This window comes from Anser cygnoides, chromosome 19 (genome assembly GCF_040182565.1).
Source record: "Anser cygnoides isolate HZ-2024a breed goose chromosome 19, Taihu_goose_T2T_genome, whole genome shotgun sequence".
NCBI classification, from domain to species: Eukaryota; Metazoa; Chordata; class Aves; order Anseriformes; family Anatidae; genus Anser; species Anser cygnoides.
Genome location: NC_089891.1, coordinates 4,189,129 through 4,209,189, shown reverse-complemented (window position 1 = coordinate 4,209,189; position 20,061 = coordinate 4,189,129). Strand labels below are relative to the sequence as shown.

General features: G+C 41.7%; 2 protein-coding genes across 12 annotated transcripts in view; both read right to left on the bottom strand.

Annotated features, from left to right (window-relative positions):
* Positions 1-5,818: 5,818 nt before the first annotated feature.
* On the bottom strand, positions 5,819-14,548 carry CD7 (CD7 molecule). Of its 2 annotated transcripts, XM_066980064.1 has the most exons (5): positions 13,471-14,548; positions 11,221-11,613; positions 9,395-9,733; positions 7,946-8,055; positions 5,819-6,876 (listed from the first exon to the last, which is right to left on the bottom strand). In XM_066980064.1, the coding sequence occupies exons 1-5, from the start codon at positions 13,541-13,543 to the stop codon at positions 6,766-6,768; spliced, it is 1,026 nt and encodes a 341-aa protein (XP_066836165.1). In that variant the 5' UTR covers positions 13,544-14,548; the 3' UTR covers positions 5,819-6,765. The 2 variants fall into 2 exon arrangements, with proteins under 2 accessions (XP_066836165.1, XP_066836166.1); XM_066980065.1 differs by lacking the exon at positions 11,221-11,613.
* A 128-nt stretch (positions 14,549-14,676) lies between these two features.
* LOC106047089 (uncharacterized) overlaps positions 14,677-20,061 on the bottom strand; it is a 140,345-nt gene continuing 134,960 nt past the window's right edge. For all 10 annotated transcript variants that reach the window (XM_066980056.1, XM_066980055.1, XM_066980061.1 and 7 more), the window contains 4 exons: positions 19,257-19,406; positions 18,659-18,781; positions 17,837-17,869; positions 14,677-16,704 (listed from right to left, as the gene is read on the bottom strand). In XM_066980056.1, coding sequence (XP_066836157.1) covers positions 16,586-16,704; positions 17,837-17,869; positions 18,659-18,781; positions 19,257-19,406 — 425 coding nt within the window. In that variant the 3' untranslated portion in view covers positions 14,677-16,585. The remainder of the gene's footprint in view (positions 16,705-17,836; positions 17,870-18,658; positions 18,782-19,256; positions 19,407-20,061) is intronic.

Here is a 20,061-nt window from a genome sequence, read left to right as displayed (position 1 = left end):
CTCCTTTACATCATTCCACATAACTACAGAACAGAAATATGATGGGACTCTTTGTGTTGGTGGCTTTGCGTGACATGCAGGAATGAAGACTGTTACCCAGCCTCTGACTTCTTTCATGGCCTTGGTGCCGTTGCATCAGCTATCTAGTGCCTCAGCTTCTCCTCTTTCAAATGGAAAAGACAGAAGACGGCTTTAATTAGCAAATAAGTAATGCTCTGAGCAGATCAAGTCCGAGCCAAACACCGCCCATTGCCAGTAGGACTGCAGCTGGTCCCAGCCTGCAGGAGCTACCGGAGCTCAATGTGGCCATGCTAAGTCTCTGAGGCCCGTTAATGCATTCACATGGCTCTTTTTTATTATGTGAACGTATGTTCAGAAACACAACACCTCAGGAAGCATCCCTGCAGCACCCAGGCTCCTGTATTTTTACCACAAAGACCACAGTTTTTTTCTCGAGGTATGACAGAAGCCTAAGAGAAGCTAGCTGAAGAAGGCATGTTATTAGTGAATATTATTAGTTTTATTATGACTATTTCTGCCTCTCTTTTTGTTCCATCAGAGTGGTGCCCTCAGGTCCAAGTGTTAGAGCCTGCCATTGAACAAGTAGCTTTGAGAGAACAGCCCATCTCTGCCTACAGCCACATGAACTAAGCTTATTTGGTAACTCACCATGACCACAATGGTGAGATTTACCAGCAAAAGAACCAGGACAACAGAGATAAGAAAATTTTGAAGAATGATGCTTTCAAGAATGGCTCCCTCCTGGTTTGCCTAATTCTGAACAAGTCTAAAAGTTGCAAACTCTTGGTTTGGACTGTTCATTTAAGCTTCTCTGAGCTGAAAACCTCCTGGAAATTCTCCTCTATTTCCTATTTTGGCTAAGAAAGAAATATAACCGTCTGTTTCTGCATGCAACACCTTACTTTCCAAAACATCTTCTGCAAGGAGGAACATACAGCTCTCTGAGGAAGGCCTCTGTTTTTAATTTTAGCCCCAACAGGTATAAGGAGCTGTAGTTTCTTTGCCTGTGGTGTGTACACACATACATGATTAGCTTCTTGCTAATGACTATTTTCAAAACCTTGAGTTGTTTACATTTTTAAGGGTTTTGAGTCCAAAAGCTGTTAGAGTCTGGTCAATGACTGTGTCCACTTTCAGGAGACTCTCTACAAGAATCTGCACTACGAGTGTTATACCGTATGAGAATTAGAGTAGCAGAGAAATCCACAGAGATGTTACACAGTGTTTCTTAGTAAGTCTCTTTCCTAGAAGTCATGGCCATTTAGGTATAATGTGAGCTCACCATCCAGCCTTAAAAATTGCTTGAGAACATAGCTTCCTACTTTATATGCCATTTATCCGCAGACTTGCTGTCAGCTACGCCTCTGAGCGAAGATAGCGATGCAGGTGCAAACCATGAGAACTAAACTGGCCTTTGTGGTTTCTTACAACACTTGTCTGAGAGCTGCAAGGCGCTATGTGTAGGGAAAGAGCACCTCCCCCCCCCAGCAAAGTTCTCGTTTCTGTCAAAACAGAGTAATAAATTATGTCATCTGTGGATGAAATTGTTACTCCCATTGTGTTATCTGTACAAGTAGCCCCAGCATAAGCTTTTACGCCTCGTATGGAAAAGGGCTGCATAATTTAGACCTCCATATCTTAACAGATTTGTGGATGAAATACTGGCTCCTGCACCCCAGAATTTCAGCCAGACACCCTTCAGGGTCCCTTCCAACTTAAGATATTCTATGGTTCTATGATATAGTTGAGGTATCTTTCCTTCCCTTTTCCATTGTGTTAAGAGGAGACAGACCAGATGTCTCAGGGTGGCATGAAATGCAGAGAGAAATGAACTTCAAGGCTTTCTTTCCCAGGGTTTTACTTATTACAGTTACTAACTTACAGAAAGAATGAGAGCATCTTCTGCTTGGCATCCACAATGCTTAGATGTTATTCTCACCATGGTCAGAAATTCTAGAGAATAGCAGACGATTTCTAATAACTCAGGCAAATATCTTCTCTGGGGGCTTGGTATCAGGGGACAGTTTTAAAAATACGCCAGCCAGTCATTACAATCAAATACCACCCAAAAGCAAAACAATTGCTCTCGTGCAGTAGATGCACGTGCCCCAGGGAGGAATTAGCACCATCCAGAATGTTCATTCATCCCTGCTATCAGTTTATTTATACTTAGTGCAGTCTCTTCCCATTCTTAAACTGGACAGATAATCTGCTCGTACTTGATAGATGATGACACCACTGTAAAGTTTTAATGTTAGGAAAAGTGTTTTGTTCAATCTGATTAAGATTTAGGTGAGTTCCTTTATTTCACTTCCTTGAATAAAAAATTATGAGCTTCTAATATTAAGCCACTTATCTGCATGTGAGGATACTCTAGAGAAGGCAGAACACTTTGGCCGCCAGATAATTAAAACCTGTTGAGATTTTGAGTGGAATCTGGGAGGTTACTTGTATGCTTCACATAGTCACTATTCAGGCATTACTGAAGCATTCAAAACAGTGTTAAAAAACGTATGGCAACAGAAATAAATACTGTTAAAATTAGATGTCAAGCAGTTGAAGAATTCTTTAGCTAGAGCAGAAGCATATTAACCAACGATGTCAGGTAAACAAACAAGCATACAAAACAAAACGACACCAAGAATGCATTTTCAGAGCTCTAAACCGTGTGAAAACCAAATCTGTGAGCTACCAGAAATATCTACAAGTTTTCCACTTGACCGTAAGCTGACTGCTAATACATGGCTGCTAGCTGAGTGTTACCAAACATTCAGAGAAACTTAAATGCCTTGTAAAACAAGTGCTTACAAAAGATTGTATGCCATGAATGGAAATATTTTGTCACTAACAGAGACCTCGCGATATAATCAGTAAGCAGCAATGCTGGATATATGCTTCAATTATGAACAGAAATTTAATGGATGGAAAATGATCACAAGCAACAACCAGTGATAAATGGGCAGAAGAAACTAACTCCAGACCACTCAACCAGTGTAGACTTTAGAAATATGGCATGTAGCATCTAAAACTGCTAGCAGCATATGAGCATTTGCTTGCAGATTGTTGGAAATAATCCGGTGTCCTACAATATACCACAATCCACAGCAAGAGAACCTACTACCACCCCATATACAGGCCTGGAAAATGTTTAGTGGCTCAGCTCCACGTCCCACCTTCTGGACAGATTCCTACCCCTTATTCTGCTCAGCGCTGTCACAGCGCTGTCACAGCAGCACTCTGTCAGCCTTTGCTTGTCCGTGAGGCTGCCGGGAAGTGGCAGGCACTTCATCAACTCCCAGCAGGGAGCAGGACTCCAGGACTCTGCCACATGGACATTTAGCTCTTTTCTCCATCACGCGTCAGTCATTCTGCTTTAACAAGCTCTTTGTGCTATTCCTTGGCATCTGATTTCAAGCATGAACTTGTCAGATTAGCCTTAGTCAAAGGGTAAAAACGCTTTCTTGCTTAAATTTTACTCAATCTATGAACTCAATCAGCAGTAATTTATATGTGCTGGCTGCTCTCTCCAGTTTTGTGAATAACCAAAGATTATTTCTGATGAGCTTTCCCCTTCCCAAGAGCTCATCCCTGGTCACTCCATACTGATGCAGCACCCTGAGTCACTTCTGGCACGGCCGTACCTTGCCTGTCATGTCTTCTCTGCTTCTCATGTATTGTCCTCACTTATCTGCCTCTGTTTTCTTCATCCCTGTTTGGTAAACTCTGAAACTAGAGCTGCTGCTCTGCCATCTGAAGATGCTTTGCTCCTAGTTGCATTTTCTGTCATTTAGCCCTGTAAATGGGGCAGGGATCCGCACTAATAATCTGATACCATTCTCACTATTGTGGCTACTGACACAGTCTCAGAGCCCTATAGTACATTTACTCCTCCCCTTCTCCCACACCAGCGCAGAGACTGAAGACTGAAGACTGAAGACAAAAGACTGAACAACAGTAGAGGCAACAGGACAACCCCAGAGTAATTCTGCCTTCCACTCTGGAGATGAAAAATTCACTTTGTCTGCCTTCCAGGGAAGCTCTGAGACCACGCTGCACCTTAGTACCTCCTGCTACCCTCTTAACAGCCAAATACCCAGCCCCTTCCTCTGACTGCAGCTGTAAGCTTATTTCCCTGGCAGGCCCCTCCAAGCTGTTAATTCACCGCTGCTTGAGTTAATTTGGGAGGTTTTGTTGCTCTACACCTCTACACTGGTACAACTCACAAAATGTCTCACTATATGTCATTTCCTTCAGCTAGGCTATACTTATTTCTATGTACGCTAAACCAAAGAAACCACCTCCACTACTGTTTTCTTTCACAGCTTGTTTTTTTCCACAATTGTGGTCATGTTTGCACAGCAGCCTTGCTACAGAAAGCTGATGTTAAATGCCAGTTTGTTTATTTAAACTTCATGCAGTGTCTCTCTGTGAGTGTAGCTCTTTAATACTATACCTCCACTTCTTTTGCAAAGATGAAGCCTTTTATTTGCACAAGGCAAAGATCAGTTTAAAACCCCAGCAGGTGAGGTGCTATTTTCCTTCCCAGGCAGATGTGTGCTTGGTTTCAATGAGACCCCCTTCAGCAGAGCCCTGTTAAACCCCATTTTATGTGTGTGACATAGGTAGAGGAGGCCGTAGGGACTAGACCCACTGATGTCGTCAGGCTTTTCACTGGCATGACTGTCAGTGGGAGGAAGCAGCCTAAATCAGGTAGCAGAGCTTGTGACAAAACACGACTGAGCATAGGCGCTTTAGCTCCTAGATCTCACACATCATCTGCATTTGTGCCTGAGCTGGGCTTACCGGGGACAAAGGCAAAAATGGAGGAACCGCATCCTCTCTGAGTGGTGGCCCTGACAGTGCTCAAGCAGCTCTGGGGTGTGCAGAGAAGGGTGCGGAGGTCCCCAAACAAGTGGCTGCATGGTTCCTTGGGGCTCTACCCAGGCCCAACTCCTCAGCGCCCTGCTCCAGCCATCCCCAGGCCAAGGCCCCACGCAGTCAGCAGGCCACAGGGATACCCCTTGCTGGGGGAATGGGGCCTGCTGCAGGGCAGGGGACAGGGCTGTGGTGACAGGGCCGGAGCTGTGGACAGAGGGACACCAGACCCCACAAGGGGAAAATGGGACCCAGATGGGGCCGTGCTTGCCTGGCCACGGGATCCCACAGCTGTGCCTGCCAGGCTTGAGAGTAGCGTCGGCAGCCATCACACTACCCCTGTCCACAGCCATCATCAGCTCACAAAACGGTCACCTGTGTCAGCTGCTTACTGTGGGAAGGGTGACAGCAAATTTATTCCCGAACCTCGCCCGTTTCCCTGTGAAATCTCCTTCAGCACTCCTGTGGGAACGTAGGTGAATACACGAGGCAAACGTTAGACAGAGCCCGCAGTGGCAGGGTGCCATCTCCTCTAGATTTAGCAGGCTCTGTGACCCTCAGCCATTATGACAGGGTACAGGGGGCTGTCCAAAGGATGGTCCAAGCTTCCCCAGTGCCATTTGTTTCCTCCCCATCACCATTTGAATTTTTTTTTAGCTCTTCAGAAGTCTTTTCTTAGCCACCATGAAAGGATTGCACGAGTATACATCATCCAGACTGTTCTTCAGTGTTTTTTTTTTTTCAGTGATTAGTGATTCAGTGATTTTTCAAAAGAAAAAAAGATTTAGATTGTGTAAATAAAGGGGAAAATGATTATCATATCATTCTTTGAGTTATTGCTAGGTGCATTTTGCAAAAAGCCTTCATTTCACTCTATTAAAAAAATCTACACAAACCAGTCCATTCAATAACTAGCACTCATTTGCAAGAGACATAAAACAGTCTTTAATACATGTACAAAAGTAGCAAGCAATTGTATAAAACCCTGGGGCTCGGACCAGAATCAGTTTCCACAATCAGATTGCATTGGTTTATTCATGTAAAACTATGCGATGATTGCAGGTTCTGCAGTCAGCAGACACCCCTCTGCTACAGGGGAAATCCAGAACTGCCAGCCATTTGGTTGAGCAGATTTCCCCCTCAAGTCTGGTACGCAGGATTTCACAACTGTCATTTGAAGGGAAATGACCTCTCCGGAGCAGCAGACTTGGCACAGCAAGGTCAATAATTGAATATCTACACTTGGTTGCATTTTTGTGGGACCGTTCTGATCTTTGAATAGTTAAACCCACACATATCTAGCACCTCACTTATAATGCACTCTTGTCACAAAGTTTCTGAATTCTCTTCAGAAGAGATTTTGTTGCTTTAACTTGTGAGTAATTTTAGCTACTAGAGCTTTTGGGTAGACCCCATACAGATTCTTTCAAAAACTGTACTCCATTCATACGTGGATCCATTGCAAATTATTAAACAAGCCTGTTATGGTCTTCCTGAGCACTTATGAAAGCTCAAAATGAGACCTCTCAAACTATCTCACCTTCCCTGAAAGGGTTATCTATCATCACGGAAACAATCCCATATATTGCATCTAGCCAAATGTACGCTCCAAAAATACTGCTTTCCATACTACACTGCAAACAAATGTGCAGGGTACATGCATGTTCTGAACATGGAAAAGTAAAAGCTATTTCACAAGTGATCAAAATAAGTAAAAACAGCTTTGGAAATACGGCAGATTTTTCCTGCGACTAAAGAAGGTAGACGATAGCATTTTCAGTTCAGCTACTACATCAAGTTGCCAAGGCGGCTCTCAGAGGCACCTGGAAGGGAACAGTTGATCCATACACGGTCCCAGCCAACAGAAGCTTAAGAGTCGCTGGTGTAAATGTTAGGTTTGATGAAGGTGTTGCGTCTAGAACCATAAGACATATCTTCATACACTGTATTTGTTTTTCTTTTCTGGAAATATTTCTTCGTCTGCAAAAGAAAGCAAACAACCATTCAGAACAGAGCTTGAAAAGACCCCGACCAAGTTGCCAATTTACATCTTAGGAGTCCAGCTGCCTGAAACAGATATGAACTGCTAAGGTTTCTCTCATAACACAATGAGGTCTTAGAGATTTAGGTGGAAATTTATGACCTAGTCATTTCAATCTGTATTGTCAGTCTGATGCAATTCCATTAAAAGTTCCTTCAAGATTTGGATGTAACTGCAGCCCCTACATAAATAATGCTTATCCTTAAACTATAGTTTGTTACCAATAACATGGGACCAGTTCCCACAGGGTCACTTGTCTTTGCCAGGATGATATTATACCACTGGTTTTAGCAGTACTGAAGCTAAAAGCGGAGGTACAGGATAAGGGTCTGGCCTGTGAATCCTACTATGTTAGTTTTGAGTAATCTTTTTGGAGTGTAAGGATCTATCAAAGCGAAAAAAAAAAAAAAGTGTGCTTTCTACAGAAAATTGATCTAAGAAATCCCTGTAAATGAAAAGTTTCTTGGTCACCTTTTTCTCTAGGACAGGTAAAAATGTTCTCCCAGAGGTACTTTCACACACAGGGATATTTAATGACCTTGTGTTGTCCCAGATTTCCCCAAAACACTCATATCTAGTATAAGACGTGTGTATGTATATATATATGTATATGTGTGTGTCTCCATTCTTGACTGACAACAAATAAGTAAAAAAGAAGCAAAACAGAATAGTGAGTTGCCCTGTTCAGGGAAACAGATACAATGCATGGCTGCATTGTTGACTGCAGGGGTTGCTTGCACTTCCCTACTGAAAGGCAAACAATATCTCATGATTTACTAAGAGCTACAGAAACATAAGACGACAGTGTTTACTTCTGAAAGTTTACATCTAGTGGACATTAAACAAGAGCAAAGAGGAGACAATACAAAGCCATGATTCCTTAGGTTTATCAAGTGTTTGCTTGACTCAATCACTATTTACAAATAATACCTTTGACTGTGACTGAAAAGGCACCTATTTAGTCAACCTGGATTCATTTTTCCTTTGGGACTGTAACAGCATCCTTACCTGGACAAAGTACAGGGCGTAGCACGTCAGCACAGAAAACAGCAGCACTGCCATGATGATAAGACCATAGTAGGCCCAGGAACTATTATGGAATGCTGTCTCCTCCCCTCCTGCACGTGGAATTATATTATTAATATTAATATGAAGAGAGGTAGAATTATATTTTTATTATGGAAAAATAATTTAGGTATGTGTGGGGCTCTGGTCAGCAGGAAATCCAACGTGAACAGCATGTCCCACAGCCACATTAGTCATCCCATTAGTATTCTAGCTGGCATCCCCTCTGCTCTCCTGGAGGCAGGTGACAACTGTCAGTGGCAAATGAAGGGTCAGGGAGGAGCACTCTACCAAGGTGACAGCTTCTGTACCACAGCTCAGAAGCAGAACCACGCACTCATAATGGAAAAAAGAATAATAATGTTTACTGCAGTGTTATAGCAACGTTGAGGGCTCCACCAGGAGTACATAGGAATTATACAACAGGTAGGGTTGGGAGGGTGCAAGCAGTACAGACAATTTAAAAAGTATTCTACAATGAGTAGAACAGTGCTGGTAGAAAGGGTTAGAGTTCTCTAAAACCTCAATTTAAATAACATTATATCTAGTAGTCACCCCACTGCTTTGATGTGCGGCTGTCATTTTCCCCAACTCATCTTACTAAGTTGTTGCACATATTATGGTCAGCAGTACAGCATGAGACCACAGCCTCTTTTTGCAGGCCAATCTGTAAACAGATCTTTTGCAGCTCCTAGCACCTATGTAAACCTTAGTTTAATTGCTCAAAGATCCCACCAAAACCGTCAATGCACAGGGTTCAATTGCACCAGCAATGTCAAAATCAAGTACCATACTGTTGGTTTTGGATTCATCTTAAAAAATGGCTATGACTAACTCTCAGAAAAATAAAGTCCAAGTAAAATATGCTCACAGTGTGCTCAGTATATAATAAGGATGTGTGAGATCATCTCTGTTATCTTTGGTACTTTAAGTAAATGCCCAAGGACTTGTTCTGTATTTCTTAGTATGACCTATTTTTAGGCTCAAAGACATGCTACTGTGAATAATTTGTAAAAGACATTTATTGTCACATTAAGGTCAAAGAACTGATGCTAATAGTACTGATTAGTTTCGTAAAGCAGATTATGCACACACTGAGGTGATTATTGTCTGATTTTACTTATATATATATATGTGTGTGTGTGTGCGCGCGTGTGTTTTCTTTGTTAAGATGTGGGATTGTAGCTAGTTTTCTATTTTTAAATTCCCCTCTTGTTGTACAGGGCACAGAGGAGTCTGAGCATCTCCCCAAACTTTCCTGGGTCCTGAAGGACTTTTAGTCATGAATTAGAGCTCTACCTGGCCTGACTAAAGTTCTGCGAGCTTTTAGTCCACCTCTTCTTTAGAACACGCCTATAGTTATTTATGATTAAACAAACAAAATTGCAGTACCTTTAACCAGCACCATGGTGCCTCTTTGACTCACTGAGAAGAGGGAGGAATTTTTCAGCACCGTAGCACATACATACACGTCACTGTCACTTTGCTGTAGGTTGTGTAGAGTTATCACTAGTTTCTTCTCTTGCTTTGAATACTCCAAGCGATTAGCAAAAGCAGGAAAGATTTCTAGAGCTTTCTGACTTGAAACACATAGCACTCCTTCAGGTTGCATGTGAATCTTGAGCAAGCAGATCTCTTCATCTTCATATGAACTATTCAATGCACAGGTAATGCTGATAGACTGGCCTTGTTGAATATCGACAATGCGTGGCAACTGTTCAACAATTCCAGCTAAAAACAATAGAAATTGATGACTGCCACATAATTAACACACTGCTTTTTAACGAGGGAGCAAATACAGAGGTCAATGACAGAAAGAACCTAGCACAGAAATTTAGATAAAATGATTTTTTAAAGCCTGCCTTTATACATGCTTTCTGAACAGAGATATATCTCAGTGCACCCTGGAATATTTTGCTGCCCCAGGTTCCGAAAGTAGGACTGAGTGGACGGCTTACCTAATTAAAAAGGGTCTCCACCTACCTAAAAACACATGGACTGAACTCATCTAAGGAAATGAAGCTTCATCAGCTTGCTCATGAGGCATGGTTTGTTGCCTGCCTTCTCAAGTAAGATTAAGCTATAAAGCATCTGGGTACCATTGGCCTGGATGAAATCATACAAAGTGCGTGCCATCAACAGTTGAAAATGGTCTTCAAGGTAATTATTTATGGTCTGCTGTCCAATGTGGAACACATTTCACTGAGTTCCTCTAAGGACATGCCCTGTACCTTTTGACATTATCATTAACAATATGGATGAGGGAATAAGAGAATTAGACGATTTATCACTTTTGTGCAAAAGGTAATTCTGGAAAGGTTGCAGGTATTTCAAAGAAGAGGATCAGAGTCAGAAAAAGATAAGAGAATTTACAAACATAATTTGGATTAACAGCATATAATCAACAAGGTAGAATTCATTTGAAAAAACACAGTGAAGAAGTTTGAAAAGAGAAGCCTAATAAAGAACATGGTAAGTCTTTGCAGATATAAGTGAATACTACTGACCCAGCAAATAAATTAGTTTTTAAATGCCTTGGGAACTGGAAAGGAACAAAAACCTGTAATTTTTGGCAAAGACGGTTCAGGTGAAATGTTCTTACCAGCAGGGTAGGTATGCCTGGGAATAAGCTGCTGAAGACTATAGCAGACTCAACCCTTTTCTAATTAAAATAAAAAAAAAAGGGGGGGGGGGGTAGGGCAAAGACAGAAAAATTCTTCCCCTAACCAGAAATGACTGCCAAGAGGAAAACGTGGCCATTCTTCAACTGTTTTCTAAAAAGATAAAAACCATGCATCCCTGTATCCACTGATGTCCAACTCACAAACCCTACCTAGCATCAGCTTCTTGGTTATTTTCGGTTTATCATTCCAGATGGAATAGCAAAACCAAAAGAGATTTGCAAAAGCTGCTACCAAAATCAGGGTTCATTGTTGGTTCATTTTCATAAAGATTTAGCAGATGGTTTTGAAAACAGCTATGGGCCCTCACTGTTTCCACCCTGCTGCCATAACACTTCTGACTCATGTGAAAGTCTTTGGAAAGTAGCTAGGATTAAATTAGTCATGAAGTGATGTTTCAGATGTTTTCTTCATCTTTTCACAGAACAGGCTTACACTTTCCTTCAAATCAGTACGTTACCTGAGCAAACATGGGTAAAGTTCTGTTAGACTGTCCCTCCCACTATGCTTTTTTCCAATCTTTGATTTAAAACATACCTCCATGTTTATTAATTCCTAACTTAACAGGTGGAACCACAGCAGCTTTCACCACTACAATGGTTGTCTTCCCATCCAGCCTGACGTGACGGCCGTTTCTTTTAATAAACCTGATGCATAGGTAGAAATTTGAATCAGATTCCTGTGCATTGAGCAGAGTTACTGTGAATTTTGCTCCTTCCTTTGAATACTTGATGCGATTCGCAAAAGCTGAAGGGACAGCTGGTTTGTTATCCTTGGGAACATATAAAACATTTTCTGGTGATACTCTAGTCCTCAAGTATGTCCCCAGTTCATTTTTTGAATTGTACATTGAGCAAGTTATGCTGACGGAGTCTCCTTCCCAAACACTGACCACGTCTGTTGACTGTTCAAGAAATGCATTTTCTTCACCTTAAAATAAGAAATGCAATAGAAATTATATCAGATTTCTTGATCTATAAATATCAAAGTAAGTTGCAAATATAATTATTTCTGTCTGTAGAACAGCTCTGAAAACCTGAACCTGAGTCTTACTATTCTTTATATGTAGTCTCTTGACTGTCCTAAACCCTAGAGTGCCTTTCATCCCCATTAACCTGCATGATTCAACACACCCCCAAAGCTCAAAAGTTTTTGGTGAAAAAAAGTGGCTTCTGTCACTCACATAAAAAATTTAGTCTGCACTGTAGGTTCCCAGTATGATCCTCTTAGCTCTTAAAATATCAGCTTCATTGAACTGAGCCCAATAATTGCAGCTGATTGAGGATCTAAATCTGGAGTTCAAAGGGATGACAAAATGACAGAACAGAAGAAAATTGTATATTTCAAAGAAAAGAAAAAAAGCTTTAGCAATATGAGGGAACTCAACAATGTAGCCTCTTAGGAAGAGAACTGCAGAAGGTATAATGTTACAGCCTATTTTAAGAAACAAAGGTATAAGAACACATAAGGAGACCCTTTGAGTTCTCTAAAGACCTGAACATCTGAAAAAAAATTAACAGAAAGTACTCATGGAATGAATAGCAAAGAACAGATCAAATAACAAATATAAAAGAAATTACATTACAAGCAAGAAAAAAGAATTGAAATATAGAGTATTGGCTATCTTGGAAGAAAACAGTATAGGAAGGGTTGAATATTCAGGTGTTCACAATCAGAGTAAGGTACCCTACATACTTAAAACAACTTATTTTAATAAGGGAACCATCACAGAAGTCAAAAACAGAAAGATTGCATCACGAAAATTCAGATAATGTAGGTCAATCCAACCTGTCCAGACATGAGGACATTCTACATCCTACACTATTAAGAAAATTAAAGCAACCCAGGAGTCATCAGCAATTACCTTTCAGCAACAGAGAAATGGTGCAATGGAGAAGGCTGGAGAAGTGCAAAGCACTCCGCCTTAACAAACAGAGAAGGAAAGTCCAGGGAATTGATCCCCATCAATCAAAAATCAGAAGTTCTAAGCTGACCCCCACTTATGCGTTCTAAGAACCCAGGCAGTTAATGGCAAGCAGCCACAACCACTCAATCATTTCCTCCAAAACATAAGAGTTTTTAAAAGTCCAAAGGTTAAATTATATTTGCAGAAATCAGTATCAACTCCTCAGCAAATGACAAAAACACTTGAAAATGTTAGCACCAGTTTCAATGCATCTTCTATTCAAACCCGTTGATTTGTGGATTTTATTTATTTTTTTTTTCCTCAAGTCACCATCCTTCCCGGTTATTAACAAACAAACCGGGCATCATGGGGAGAAAAGGGCTATCTGGCTGTTTGGGGCATCTTTTTCCTCAGTCTCTTCTCCTTAGAGAGCCTCACAGTTTTCCCCAACTGTGCCTCCAGCTTGTGCTCTCAATAGCTACAACAACATACAATTGATATTTCTAGGAAGGTTTTATTACACCTTCACCGATTACATGCCTAGTAAATACTAACACTCATTTCTATCCAGTAACGGGCTCCCCGTGTCAGCCTTGAGAATACATACACAATTCACGTTGAATTACTAGGAAAATAACTTCCACTATTGTTACAGAGAGTAATTTGTGTGTAGAAAAGAAAGCTTCAGAGCATAATCCTCTTTCATTTTTTTCTAAAAATGCATTGTGAAATGTTAGAGAACATTTTTTTCAGAGTACCACCTGCTTTTGTCAATGGTGAACTTCCCAGGAACATCTCTGAGAGGATAAGTTAAGGAGGAGAAAAAAATATATATATTGAAACTTGTGAAATGTAAGAGCAGCGATGTTGTATGTACGTACCACTCTGGCCAGGGACAAACAGGAGAAGCAGAAGAAAGAGAGACACAGCTGGGAGAGATGATGTCTGCAGCATTTTCCAAGGTCTTTTTAGCTGATCTTCTCAATAACCCAACTGATGAGCTGAAGATGTGAAGAAAGGATTGTGTGCCAAAACCTGGCTGATATCTTCCAGCTACATCAGCCGCTTTCTAACCGAGTTCTCTCCCTCTCCCCAGCAACTTGCTTCTTTTGTCTTCACATCACAGAGACTGTGACAGAGAGGGGAGCGACAGATTTAGAGAGAGGTGTATTTTGTTGTTGACTTCACACTGGCAACGCCCACACTTTACTACCACGGAACAACTCCCAGATGTGGGGGCTGTTACTGGAAACATAGGCACGAGCTGCAGTCGATACAGACTGTCAGTGCCCCCCAGGCTCAGCAGCCTGCCAGGTTGCAGGCTGCAATTGAAAGAGCTGGCTTTATAAGGAGAAAGTGGGAGAAAGATACTCCATTACTTCAGCTAAACCTTAAATTATTATACAAAGCCTGCTCACGCACTTGCAGGTTTGACCTGTATTTTGCCAATGACAAGCCTGTGTTCTCCAAGCAATGGTATGGTGTGCATTTTCTGAGCAGCGGCACGGTGTGTACCTCTCCCATAGCTTCACACTTAAAGACGTTCCGTTGCTGCAAGCCACCAGCAAAAGGGAAGCTCAGCTATAGCTCACATCCTACTCTCTCCCTGATAAGACAAACAGCTCTTCTTGCAGGAATGGTTCTCTCTGTGAATGTACAGGGAAAGGGAGTGTTCCCAGAGAAGTTCTTGAATGCTTGACAGCTGAGAAAAGTCATCAATCCTTGTAAAGAAACTCGAGTTCAGGTGGGTTGTGAAATGAGCTTTCAATTAGCCCTATGAAGGCTCACTACTAGATAAAAAAGCAGATGGGAGGAGGGATTCCTACTCCTGGACTTTGGTTTTGCAATACTCAAGAAGTAGATCATCACAATAATGCTGGGTTATGAGTATGGGGCTCATGTGATGGTGATGCTTCGTAAAGGACATGAACAAGCCAAAGAACAAAATGATCGATGCAGGGTTACCAGTGAACAGCCAGTTTTAAAGTTGACATGGCATTGTGATGACTACAAGAACACAAAACTAAGCTCATTAAAATAAAACTGCAACTATCAAATTATGCCATTTATTGAGTCAGGCCACCTGATATTTTCAGTTGATTTTTATTTCAGAACTATTTGCGTGGATATATTTATTTGTCAAAAGGCACATAAAGCAACATCATTCACTTGCTGAGAGCCAAGAGCATAGATCATTAAAGCCCTTTTCCCAAGACATCAGATGACTGGCATTACAGGCAAAACGCAGCTCAGGAGGCGCAAATCAGAACAGCTGGGAGTGACACCTCTGACTATCACTGTCTGCAAAATCAGCAGTAGGAAGGCAGAAAAGATGAGAAGGAAAGTGTGTGCCTGGGTGAACCCCAAAGTCAGTTTGTGAATTGCATCTTGTGACAGATTTAGCTGAGCAACTGTCACTGCGCGGAACCGGGCAGGTAACCTTTATTCTCAAGTCTTGACTAGCTCTCTGGCCCCAACTGGTGTTAAAGATTAGAAATTAAACTTGCACGCTATTAAACTTGAATCCCTCAAATTACTACAACGTAAGTTGTCAAATAGTGTGTTGTCTCTTTTTCAAAAAACTCAGAATCTGAGGGTACACAAAAAAAGAACAGTGTCAGTCATCAATTTGACCACCCTACACGCACACATGAATATGTATACACACATTTGTTTTTCCCCATTAAAAGACCACATCAGAGAACTGCGATAGCCTTTAATTTTAAGACAGTGTTTTTCTAGGTCTAGGAAAATCAGGTACGCATCACTGGAATCTCCTGAAGCCCAGCACACAGCTCAATGCATCAATGGGAATGCTTGGCACTTCCTCAGAGGCTCTCGCAGCAATGACTTACAGCAGAGAAACAGAGCCAAAAGTAACACCCATGATAGCTGCACTGGAAAAATGCACGTTGAACTAATCATACTGTCGCAAAACAACACAGAAATTCCCTACTTGTATTTGAAGGACCTTCCAAAGTTTTGAGGTTAAGAAAAAAATAAAAGGTCCATAACTTTTTTGTATGCTTTTGTATACTTTTTTTTTGGATTTTTTATGTATACAGAGTCACACAACATCCTATATCCTCTGAGATTTCCTGCCGATAGTGCCAGCTTACAGGTTTATGGTTGGTTAAACCATGCAAAACATGATTCAGCAAGCATCCATCCCACTTCGGGGATGTGCTTTTGCAATTTGGATGCTGCTGCTTTTTGCTCAAAAGCCTGATACTGGTTTGGGTATAATGCAAATTTTGAGGATTTACTCAAATCAAGCATGAGTAGTAAATCATTTGAAGATGACATGCTGCCTGAGAACTACCCTTTGGGGATCCCTGAAGTGCAGGCCCTCCTGTCTCTGCTGCACAGGACAGAGGCCGCAGAGTAGCCTTCAGCCTGCAGGTGGCTGCAAAACCAGACTTTTGGCTCAGAAGGCCAAACCGCTCTAATGAAACAAGCCGGTCACCTGTACAGGCTGGATGAGGCTCTGGAGAGCCTGAGCTAGCGGGTGGTCTTTAAGGTCCCTTCCAACCCAAGCTGTTCCATGGTTCTACAAAACTCCTTCTCGGGGAAATCTAGAACCCACCTGGGAGTTAACGGGTGAAAAACTATGGCCACGCTACTGTGTTATGACATGGAAGATATGCAGAGAACATCTCCATCAGGGTTCAAGACGGCCTGCCTGAGCACAGATGCAGTTCTCCAAAGGATTTTAGGAGAACTGGTAGCTTCAACCATAAAAAGCATTGGAAGGATTCAGCTGGTTTAAGCCTGTGCTGCCGAACAAGCCATGCATCTTGTGATGCTGGGGCTCCTCAACCAAGTACCAGGAGAGGACAGTAGCCCCAGGAAGCTTCTCATATTGCTTGCAAAAGCCTGGAGTTGGATAACTAGGGCAATTGCAGTCCTTGGTGAATACATGGGAGTGGTGAAAGTACATTTGTGAAAACTACTGTGAGGTCTTGTATAAAAGAAATGTGTTTCTTCAGGTGATGGCTAGACTTTGTTTGAGAAGGATGCTGCTGTCATGAAGGCCTGGTTTGTCTCATTTATAGATGATGCTTCAAATGGCTGTGACCTTCTGCTTTCGTAAGCCTGATTGGGTTTTATAACACCTGCAGAATTGAAGGAAAAACATCTGTGAGGCAAAGGCACAGGTCAATTTCACTGAGAAATAAAATCAGATTGCCTGTTAGGCTTGGAGATGTGAAGTCCTCAGAGAAGCTGCCCTGCCCCACCTGCTACCAGACTGCCTGTTGCTCTGAAAGAGGAAAGTTTGCAGATTTGCAGCTTCTTCACCCAGAGAGTTCACAGCTTCTCTGCTGAGACCCTGCCGTGTTTCTGCAGCCATCAGCCTGTGCCTCAGGGGGGTCTGGGACAGCTCTGAAACATCACCGAGTGTTACACCACAGGGCAGGATGTCAGGAGAGCCACCAGCAGAAAGTTTTTTGCCTACCACACCAATATGTCTACTGATATGTCTTAACAGCATCATCACCATGAGACTACCATGGCTTTGTCTTTACTGAGTTGTGTAAGCACTTGCATAGCTCTTGTTTTTCCCAGATAGCCTTGTGTTTTATCTAACTGTAGATGTTCAACAGTCTCTGCTTGGTACCATTGGCTTCCTTTATAGTTAACAGAGAGCAACAGGCATCTTCACAGGCAAGTTCACGTCACATCTTAAACCTCATTTTAAGTGGGATGAATCACCTTCTCAAGACAGCTGTCTCTCTCCATTCACTAGAAAGGGAGCAAAAGAAAAAAAGCTTAGGCTACAACTAACTTCTAACCAAGTTAACCTTAAACAAATTAATTTGGAATTTCTAGACTCTTAGAAGGAAACAACCAACTACCAGGGAAGAGCCAACAGGAGCATTTGGTTGGATGAGGTAGTTCAGTAGCTGAGAGGAGACATCTCAGCTTCTGACAATACAGCTTCAGGTCCCATAAACCTTGGAGCCAGGGATGTAGGGGAGGGAGCTGCAGGCTGAAAGGGTGTCTGTAGGAGTGTGTAAATGATCAACACACAAGTATTAAAACCACTGCAGAGTCACATAGGGGCATATGGCTAGAGATATGGGATTCAAATCTATTAACACAGCCTTGATGCAGTGAGGAAATGGGCATCCACTGAGCGTAGTCCTAGTAAACACACCTAGCCTTTTGTTGAACACACTCCTGCCTTTGTAGCTAAATGATTTTACCATTTATCATAATTAAATCAAAAAAAAAGTAATTGCTTACCTTTAAGAATCTGATAGAGCACTATGACAGGTCCTAGGAAAACAAGAGCAAGAAAGTACCAGCATTAGCAAAGAGTTACTTAGAAGATTTAAAACTAATAGACCTGCAGTTGTTTTTCCCTACTTACATTAATCCAGAATGCCTGAGCAACTGCTGTCTATCTAAAACAGATCCACAGGCCTTGTGTTTCTCCACAACTCTGCACCAAGTGTGAGGTATAAATAACCTCTGAGAGGGGTACCTCTCGGCACGGATAATGCTTTGTTTGCCACATGACAGCACAGCTGCAGCCCAGGTCCTATACTCTGTTCTAGCACAGGAATTTCTGAAAAGCTGCTTTAGCACTACTGCACTTTAAGAACAGTGCACTATGCTCTCTATTCAGTCCATACAGCCCATCCCAGTCCTTTCTGTGCATATTAGTTTGCAAAAAATAACAAAAAAACACCACCACAAACAAAAACATTTAAAATATATTCTTTTCTAAGTTAAGAATATATTCTTTTCTAAGTTAAAACTGCCTCTCAAGTGCGATAACTTGGCTGCATTAGTGTGGTGGTGAGGAAGTTTATTTGTGCTTATTTGTCATACTAAAGCCTGATGGCTGTGGACTATGTCACAGCACCAAACACAGAGGTGGAGTCCAGGCCATGTGCTAGCCCAGCCTTCCCCCTTCACAATGAATATCACTTAGCAACTTTTTAAACAATTTTATGGAAACGAGATACAGAAAGAAAACGCTGTACACCTCCATTTCCACTCCCGAGGCTGCTTGTAAAGGCACGTTATCCATGGGAAACATAACGTTTTGTCAGACTGTACCTTGACCATTTCGGGTTCTTTGAACACAATACAGCACCAGTGCTGCTGCTGCACAAACCCCAAGAATCAGGAAAGCGGCAGTGATGCCAATTCTGTTGCTGCTGCCTGGATCTGTTGGATTATCTGCAGAGCAGAAGAAATCACAGGATTCAAATGATCAAACAGGTATGCCAGGAAATGAGCCTGCCTCATAAGCAGTTATTTTAATACCTTAATAAGTGCGCGCAGGACAAGTGTCCTCTTAGCCCGGAGGTAAAGTCCCATTTGTTATTCACTAGTAAGTGGAATTCTGGAATCTTGTTGCACGCCCACCACATTCCATCTTCTCTCAGCATCCCTGTATCTATTGCTGGATAGCTGCAGATACAGCCACTTATGCCTATATCCAGGACTGGTATATATGGATAAATATGCCTAGGATGAGGCACCTGCATAGGTTGGGGGAAAGCCCCTGAGTTTGGATGCTACAGCACATGTGGGTCCAAGATATGAATGTACAGAACATTCCTCCCAAAACACCTGTGAAACTACTCACAGCAAGCTATCTGAGCAAAACTGTCTCAAAGCTAAAGGCAGACAAACACATGAAGAGACTAACCTAGAGTTATATCATCAGGGGGCCTGTATATTGAGCTTGTTTTCTTGCTTTCAATGTAGCAGTTCAGGTTCCTGACATATGCTTTGGTTTCATTTGTCTCTACTGCACAGCAGATTTTTTCCTCCTCTGTGATGTGATGCGCCCCATTTTCTAGGGAAGGCGAAAGATAAAAGCAGCATTAAATATAAATATGGATCATTTATAAATTTTTTAACCAAGGGTTATAAGTCAACAACTTAGATTCTTTGTGTGCCACACAAAGTTGAGGTTGCTACGATCATCCTTAGTTCAATAGGTGTCAGATTTTCTTCTCACTAAAGCTGATGAACCCTTCTATGAAACAATAGTCAAAGTCTTCAAATATGAAGATAGCAAAAAATTTTCATCAGTAATTAAGAACATGAAATTTTAGGGCTGGGAGGGAAGACACCGTTGTTCAGGGACGGGCTTGGCATCATTCAGCAGGTCATGAGCAATTGCATTATACATCACTTGCTTTTTACGCTTTGCACTCTTGGAGCCACATCCTATATGTACTGACAGGCATTTTCATTTCTCATCCTGACAGTCTTGTGAGAAAACTGGCAGGATTATTTACTGAATTGTACAGAAGAACAACACAGAATGGCTCGTTAGGCTAGACCTGAATTTCAGTGTATACTGACTAAAGTATATCAGATTCATACATTGCAAACCAACACAGAATTTGATCATTAGAACTGCCGTTGGAAAAAAAAAAAAGGTATCTTCATAAATCAGGTTAACATGTTTCACAATAATAAAAAAAAACAAACACTCATTTTGA

Coding starts and splice junctions, on each gene's coding strand:
- CD7 (XM_066980064.1), bottom strand. CDS start 13,543: ATGCTGCAGACATCATCTCTCCCAGCTGTGTCTCTCTTTCTTCTGCTT. Junction 9,734..11,220: donor AGGAATTAATAAACATGGAG/GTATGTTTTAAA, acceptor TATTGTTTTTAG/CTGGAATTGTTGAACAGTTG. Junction 8,056..9,394: donor CACCATGGTGCTGGTTAAAG/GTACTGCAATTT, acceptor TTCCACGTGCAG/GAGGGGAGGAGACAGCATTC.